The following is an 8141-nucleotide window of genomic DNA, read 5'->3' as shown; positions in this document are numbered from 1 at the left end:
TTTTTTTTTTTTTTTTTTTTTTGGATTTTAACATATAATTTTTTTTTATTATATCATAGCAGTGTACATTAATACTATCATGGGGTACAGTGTACTGTTTCTATATACAATTTGAAATACTTTCATCCAACTGGTTAACATAGCCTTCATGTCTTTTTCTTAGTTATTGTGTTAAGACATCTATTATCCTGGGATCATGTCTCAGTTGATTTAAGAATCTGATCATTCTCTTCTTTTCAGCCTTAGAAAAAATACATACTCCCATTTTTCAGAGTATTTTTCCTATTTGATTATTTGTCCCATGAATCCTTAGATTCATGATTCTTACAGGAAAACTACCTTTTACGTACATGAGGTGAATGAACCAGGAATATTAGAGTAAAAGTGGAGGAAAGAGCACTTGCCCTCATGATGCAGAACTTGTATAGATTCTGAGAGCTCCTCTCGAAGGGGGTGCCTTAACGTACTGAGCAGAAGGAAAGGCCACTAAGTAGAAGAGTGGCCTTCCTGCCCAAGCAGTGCAGACGCTGAAGGTATCAGGATTATCTCTTGCTTTAAGAGACATTTTAGGTTGATAGTTTCTTTTATTTGTTTTGAGACAGAGTCTCTGTCTCCCTAGGTAGATGCCATGGTGTCACAGCTCGAAGCAACTTCAAATTCTTGGGCTCAAGTGATCCTCTTGCCTCAGCCTCCCAAGTAACTGGGACTACAGGTGCCCACCAGCACGCCTGGCTAGTTTTTCTATTTTTGGTAGATATAGGGTCTCACTCTTGCTCAGGCTGGTCTCAACTCCTGAGCTGAAGTAATCCATTTACCTCGGTCTCAGAGTGCTAGAATTACAGGCCTGAACCACTGCATCTGGCCTAGGTGATAATTTGTATGGATCTTTGAAAAATTCTACAAGTGTCCATCCTCCTTTCAGTAAAGTTGCATTAGAAAAGAATACTGCTAGTGATTATTTGAGGAGCAGACATAAGGTGGGACAGGCTGAAATTGGTCTTGCTGCCCTCCTACGGCAGCTGGGTCTGCACCCCTGCTGTGTCACTGGAGGTGTTAGATTTAGTGACATGGCGGAAAGCAGGTGGGCGAACAATGTGGAGATGGGTGGTGGGCTTTTAAGTCACACAGACCTGGGCGGCATCTGTGGCTCAGTGGGTAGGGCGCCAGCCGCATGTACCGAGGATAGTGGGTTCGAACCCGGCCCCAGCCAAACTGCAACAAAAAATAGCCAGGCACTGTGGTGGGCACCTGTAGTCCCAGCCGCTCCAGAGGTTGAGGCAAGAGAATTGCCTAAGCCCAGGAGTTGGAGGTTGCTGTGAGCTGTGATGCTACAGCACTCTACTGAGGGTGATAAAGTGAGATTCTATCTCTTAAAAAAAAAAAAGTCACACAGACCTTGTTGCAATTCCAGCTCTAGCATATAGCAGCTGGCTAAAATTAGACATGTCCTGTGAGCTTCAGTTTCCTCACCTATGCAGTAACCATCTCAAGCTTCTACCTGGTACCTAGTGGGCCCTCAGTAAATCAGAAATTTTATTAGTAAATTTCCAGTTTTTTCTAGAGAAGAAAAGCATATAAGTATGGCAGCTAATAAAATTGAACCTCTTCTGCCACCAGGAATGAGTTGCCTACCTCCAAAACTAATGCCAAAGGGACTTTTCTTCTTACTATATTTGGCTATAGCCTAGGTTGTTTGGGGTTATTTTCCCTGTGGGTGGCTAAGGGGCACAGGGAGTGTTAATCTGTTCCCCTCCCCTGTCACTTAATTTTCTGGATCATTGTGACTTCTCATTTTTCACCCACCTTCCACCAAGAAGTCTAAACAATATTGAATACGAGGCACTAGATAAAGCCCTGTGTGTCTAGGAAGAAAGTGTAACTAGATCTGGGATCTGTCTTAAATAATTCAACCACAGGGGTTTTTTAGCACTTTTTTTTCCAGTCTGTTATATTTGTAACCCAACAGTCTCCATTATCATGGCTTGGAATTTCACTCAAGGTTTTAAAATGCAGAATGTTAACCCAAACATGAGCCTTAGCAAAAAGTACCTTCTCAGTTGTGCAACCTCTTTTAAATGGTAAATAAGCATAGACTTGAATCACAGAGAAACAGTTAACTAAGGGATTCAGCTGGCAGCTTTCCATACCCAGGACTTGATCTTTTTTTTGAGACAGAGCCTCAAGCTGTCCCCCTGGGTAGAGTGCTTTGGCATCACAGCTCACAGCAACTTCCAAACCCTAGGCTCAAGTGAGTCTCCTACCTCAGCCTCCCAAGTAGCTGAGACCACAGGCGCCCGCCACAATGCCCGGCTATTTTTTGGTTGCAGCCGTTGTTGTTGTTTGGCAGGCCCAGGCTGGATTTGAACCTGCCACCTAAGATGTATGTGGCTGGCACCTTAGCCACTTGAGCCACAGGTGCCGAGCCGCAGGACTTGATCTTTCTGAGCATTTTTTTTAGCATTATTTTTTCCAGTCTGTCATATTTGTAACACCAATTGTCGTCATTATCATGGCTTGGGATTTCACTCAAGGTTGTAAAGCAGGTATTCTCAACCTACAGCCCACGGGCCACATGTGGCCCACCTAAGACATTTATCCAGCCCGCCAAGTGTTTTGCCACTGCTGCCTGTCTTTCTTAGCCAACTCGTCCTGGGGCCTGCAATCCAGCCCTCCAACGGTCTCAGGGACAGTGATCTGGACCTCTGTTTAAAAAGTTTGAGGACCCCTGTTGCAAAGTACAGAACATTGGCTCAGCACCTGTGGCTCAAGTGGCTAAGGCGCCAGCCACATACACCTAAGGTGGCAGGTTCGAATCCAGCCCAGGCCCGCCAAACAATGATGGCTGCAACCAAAAAATAGCCAGGCGTTGGGTGGGCGCCTGTGGTCCCAGCTACTTGGGAGGCGAAGGCAGGAGACTCGCTTGAGCCCGGGATTTGGAGGTTGCTGTGAACTGTGATGCCACAGCACTCCTACCCAGGGGGACAGCTTGAGGCTCTGTCTCAAAAAAAAAAAAAAAAGTACAGAACGTTAACCCAAGCATGAGCCTTAGCAGAAAGTATCTTGTCAGTTGTGTAGCCACTGTTAAATGGTAAATAAGCTCATAATTGAATTATGAAATAACAGTTAACTAAGGAATTCAGTTAATAGCTTTCCATACCCAGTATTTGATTTTTTCCTGATGGAGGTAGCTGAAACTTGTGGAGTGGTGATATTTATACGAAGGCCAGGTTCATCCCTCAAGTAACAGATTCCTTTTCTGAAAGGGGAGAGAATAATGTGCCTGGCTTCTTAGGCTGATGATCTCTCAGTTGTCACCAGGCCACCATTACTCCGCCTAGCGTGTAATTCATAGGCCAGCGCTTGTTTCAGATAAAACCCCATCAGGAGCAGGAGGGAGAGCTCAGGGGAGGATGTTTCATCTGCTGCCTGCTGGGCATCACCACCAATCAAAGGGGACTGCCTTGTGCATGGCCTGACCCTTTTTCACATGGCTGCCCAGTGTGTGTTGCCCTCCAGCCAGCTCAGGTCCACCACACAGCAGTGCCAGCCACTTACAGAGGCGTCTGGAATCTGAGGCTGTCCTCACAGCTGGCTTCTTACTTGATTAGATTTGTACAGCCGCCTTCCCCAGAAGAAATTCAGTGTGCGTTTTACTGAGAAATAGTCCCAGACTGCAGAAAGAAAGCATTTTTAAAAATTCGCTGCATCAAGAGAGGGACTCTGGTGAGAAATGTACAGGCCTCAGGCTGTAAATAAATAAAAAGCACCTGGCTCTGTGCCAACCTGCACGTCTCCATCTCTGTTGTGGCCCAATTCAGGGATTCTTCCTGAGAGGGGTTTTGAGCCTCTGATTTTATAATTTGGGTTTCCATAAAGCTCTATAAATGGCTTGCTTTGTGCCAATAAGTAATAAAATCTGTCATCTTCTGACAGCTCTGTAGGGATTGGAGAACTTAAGAATGGTTTTTCAATGAGGAATCTCGGACTATCTCAGAGAGCCTGGGAGTGGGCTCTTGGCGGTGGTCTGGTGTGCCCAGCCTGCCTCTAGAAGGGGTTCAGGCACATCCACATCCAATGAGGGGCCTGCAGGACCCCACAGCCCTCTGCTAATGGAGGGAGGTGGTTTGCTTGGGGGGAGGGGTAGTGTTTTTAGTTTTAATTATTTTGTTGCTAGAAGGGTGTTGCCCTTTATTATAGTTTTGAATTTCTAACGTCCTCTTTTCCTTTCTTTCCTTCCTGCTTTGATTTGGTTTCTCATACTCAACGTCCCCTCTTCTGTCCCCTCCCTCCCCCGTCCCTCTTTGCTTGCCTCTGTTTTGCTCAGGTGGCTTCGGTGCTGCTCCAGTGTTTGGCAGCCCTCCTACTTTTGGGGGATCCCCTGGGTTTGGAGGGGTGCCAGCATTCGGTTCAGCCCCAGCCTTTACAAGCCCTCTGGGCTCGACGGGAGGCAAAGTGTTCGGAGAGGGGACTGCAGCCGCCAGCGCAGGAGGGTTCGGGTAAGCCCCCTGAGGAGGGACCTGGGGAAACCCAACAGCTGGTACCACCCGAGGAGCCCTGGGGCCCAGTACTCTTGTTCTAAAAAGAATATTCTTGCATTTTCCAAATTCTTGACCATAAGCTAAAGGCCCCCTCCTGTGATGTTGGCAAATAAGTCCCTTGAGATTCCTGCTCCTCTCTACGCGAGACTGTTTCTTTCACGCTAGGCTCTGCCTGCTACTTGGGTAGACATCAGCTGTGTTGCTGCCCCTGACTATAGAGTCCTGGTCATCAGAACTCCTGTTGCCCGGGTGGGGTTAAAGGAAGGAAAACAACCCCACTTTGACTCCTTCATAGCCAGGACTGCCCCTGTGTGCTCACTTCTTAGCAAGTTCTAGATCAGTCGTTTTTACCAATTCTTTCCTCGTGGGGTTGGTTTGCCTTAGACCCATTGTCCTTGACCCATTGTCCTCCTGTGTCCCTGCCCACCTTCAGCCACCAGAGTGGGTGTTCAGTTCCACAGTCCCTGTGGGGAGAGGCTTGGCGACCACCCAGCTGTCAAAGCTGCTCGTATTGCCTGTTCGTAACCCTGCTTGACAAGGAGGGGTTGTGTCTCAAGGAGTCCCTTAAGAGCACAACTTCAATCTGTGCCCAAACCCCAAGGAAAAAAACAGCCTTTGCCACCACAAAATCCCAGTAAAATGTATATGGTAATGGGACTCCAAAGTGTCTGGTTCAGAGGAGGTATTACTGCCTGAAAGTGGTTCTCACCGCAGTATTGGGCTCAAGATGTATAAAGCTGGAAGCCAGGGGTGAGGGAGATGATTTGTTTGAGGTATTGTAAAGGTATTTGGGATATGAGTCTTGCCGAGATGACATTATCTTTGTCTTGAAAATAAACAAAAATCTGTTTATTTGGCTCGGCTCCTGTAGCTCAGCAGCTAGAGCGCCAGCCACATACACCAGAGCTGCCGGGTTCAAATCCAGCCCAGGCCTGCCAAATAACAATGACAACTGCAACCAAAAAATAGCCAGACGTTGTGGTGGGCACCTGTAGTCCCAGCTACTTGGGAGGCTGAGGCAAGAGAATCACTTAAGCCCATGAGTTGGAGGTTGCTGTGAGCTGTGACACCATCACTCTCTACCAAGGGTGATATAGTGAGACTCTGTCTCAAAAAAAATCTGTTTATTCAAACTGTACATCTCCATGAAAGATGCTGGAAAGTTTCAAGGAAAGTGAGCCAGTTGATGTGTTGTCTCTCATTTCATGTAGAGACTAACATGTTTCACTGGCACCCAGGTTCGGGAGCAGCGGCAATACCACGTCCTTTGGCACCCTCGCGAGTCAGAACGCCCCTACTTTTGGGTCACTATCCCAGCAGACTTCTGGTTTTGGGACCCAGAGTGGCGGATTCTCTGGTTTTGGATCAGGCACGGGAGGTAGGTGGCCTCATGTCTTCCCACACCTTCCCTCACAGACACGGTGGACCCTTCTGTCTTCTCCCCCAAAACAGTCAACATGTTTTACCTGTTCATTTGCGTAGTTTAGAAGCTGAAAGTGGTTGAAAAACAAAATGTTTTCAGGTTTTAGACTTCATCATTATACCAATTCTTACCTGACAAATTATTGACTTGATTTGAGAGCCCCCCAATAGTAGTTTTACTAGGTCTTGGTTTAAAAATCCAACTCAACAAACTCAAAAACAAGATGCAGAAACTTGACAAAATGCCTTGCTTTTATTTTACATTCTGTTGCTTCTGATCGCAGAGTATGTATGCTCCAGTTTTCCTTGCAACAAACTCACGAGGCACAGAACTTAGGCATCATTGTTGTTTTAAAAATGAAGAAACAGAAACTCCAGGGAGCTAAGCAAGGTGCCCAGAGGTACGCAGTTAGTACCAGAATTTCTCTGGCTGTCAAAAAGAAGAGATAGCAGGCTGGGCGTGGTGGCTCACACCTGTAATCCTAGTACTCTGGGAAGCCAAGGCAGGTGGATTGCCTGAGCTCACAGGTTCGAGACCAGACTGAGCAGGAGACACTGTCTCTAAAAATAGCCAGGTGTTGTGGTGGGTGCCTGTAGTCCCAGCTACTAGAGAGGCTGAGACAAGAGAGTCACTTAAGCCCAAGGATTTGAGGTTGCTATGAGCTGTGATGCCATGATACTCTATTGGGGATGACAAAGTGAGACTCGGTCTCAAAAAAAATAAATAATAGAGAGAGATAGCAAGTGGACAGAAAACTAGAGAAAAAGCAAGTTTTCCCAATGAAATGGATCTGCATGGTCCAGTGCAACTAAGGGAGAGGGGCTGTGCCCAAGACCCTCTGCCTATAGCCAGGCTCAGCAGGAGAGACACACCCTGAAGTAGCAAGGACCTTTCCTGCTTTCTTTCAGTGGTTCCACTCTGGAGTTAACATGTCCCTTCCTGCTGTCCTACAACGGGTAGGGGAGAAAAGGGCTTTTCCTGGGGGTAAAGCCCTGAGCCAGGAGGCCTCTGTCCACCAGGTATATGTGTTTTAACTCAGCCTTTTTTATCTGCTTTTCAGGATTCAGCTTTGGATCAAATAACTCGTAAGTATCTATCTCCCTCTTTATGTCTGATTTTAATTAAAAGCACTAAATAAAGATGGAAGAGTATATGGTATGTGAAAACTATTGACATAGTAATTCTTGCTGGGTTTGTGCATTCTGTTTGCGTTTTTTCTGTTTGGGGGCTTGTCGTAGAAGCCTGGGGGCTCAGCAGCAGGTTTGGGGTTTTGTGGACTTGCTGGTCTCTGTAGGAATGTGTCAGGGAGTGCCAGATCTTACCTTCTTAAAGGGCACAACTCAGAGAAGAACATGCCTGCCAGCAGGTGAAGGCTTGGCAGGCAGGACTTAGGCACTGTTTCTCCTCACTTCTCTGTTCCTACCTCAAGCTTCGTGTTGACCACTGGGCTTCAGCCCTTACCAAGTCTTGTGTGTTGATCCTCCCTCTTACTTCTATTTAGAGCTTTAACCTTTTGACTGTGAACAAGCCTTCAAATAAGATGTTCATTTGGTGTAACAATGCCTGTAGGCTGTTGTAGTTTCTGAGCGCTCTGCAGTCAAAGGGTTAAAATTCCATGTCCTGACCTCTGGGAGGCCCTTCCTCATCAGAGCAGAAGCTGATTCCACCTATTCTGGTGCTTCCTTGCAGGTCAGTCCAGGGCTTTGGTGGCTGGAGAAGCTGAGTGGGTACCAGCCCTCCTCCTGTTCCTGGGAGAACTGCTTCACCAACTGACACCAGAGCAGCCTGTTAAGATGGACGTTATGATTGAAACGCACAGAAAGAAACAACAGAAACTAAAACTCAAGGGATGTTTGCTTGCTTGTTTTGTTTTGTTTCATATTTCATGTTGGGTTTCCTCCCACTCCCCACTATTAAACTGTTTGGTCTGTATCCATACAGAACATATCTGGGCTTTTTCGGGTCACAGCCAAGGATAGAAGTTTCCCCATTCTCAGAGCCTCTTGTTAGCCAGCAGTGTGTCTTCAAGGATGTCATCAGAAGTAGCCCGCATAGGATATTGGATTAAAAAAGGTGGGGGGGGCATAGAACCAGCCCTGGTCTTGTGTGGCACCCAGAGCCCTCCACACAGGGAAGAGGCAGAGTGTTAGCGGGTCACCCTTCTTCAGGTCATAACTTGT

At 46.8% G+C, this 8141-nt stretch overlaps 1 protein-coding gene across 2 annotated transcripts in view; it reads left to right on the top strand.

Annotated features, from left to right (window-relative positions):
• The window catches only part of NUP214 (nucleoporin 214), a 107655-nt gene extending 99760 nt beyond the window's left edge, over nucleotides 1-7895 (top strand). For both annotated transcript variants that reach the window (XM_023516115.1, XM_023516114.1), the window contains exons 28-31: nucleotides 4325-4496; nucleotides 5777-5916; nucleotides 7022-7046; nucleotides 7651-7895. In XM_023516115.1, the coding sequence (XP_023371883.1) occupies nucleotides 4325-4496; nucleotides 5777-5916; nucleotides 7022-7046; nucleotides 7651-7684 (371 nt within the window). In that variant the 3' untranslated portion in view covers nucleotides 7685-7895. The remainder of the gene's footprint in view (nucleotides 1-4324; nucleotides 4497-5776; nucleotides 5917-7021; nucleotides 7047-7650) is intronic.
• Nucleotides 7896-8141: the final 246 nt, after the last annotated feature.

This window comes from Otolemur garnettii, unplaced genomic scaffold (assembly GCF_000181295.1).
Source record: "Otolemur garnettii isolate 467f Iridium unplaced genomic scaffold, OtoGar3 scaffold00087, whole genome shotgun sequence".
Lineage (NCBI taxonomy): Eukaryota > Metazoa > Chordata > Mammalia > Primates > Galagidae > Otolemur > Otolemur garnettii.
This window is presented reverse-complemented; position numbering and strand designations above follow the sequence as displayed.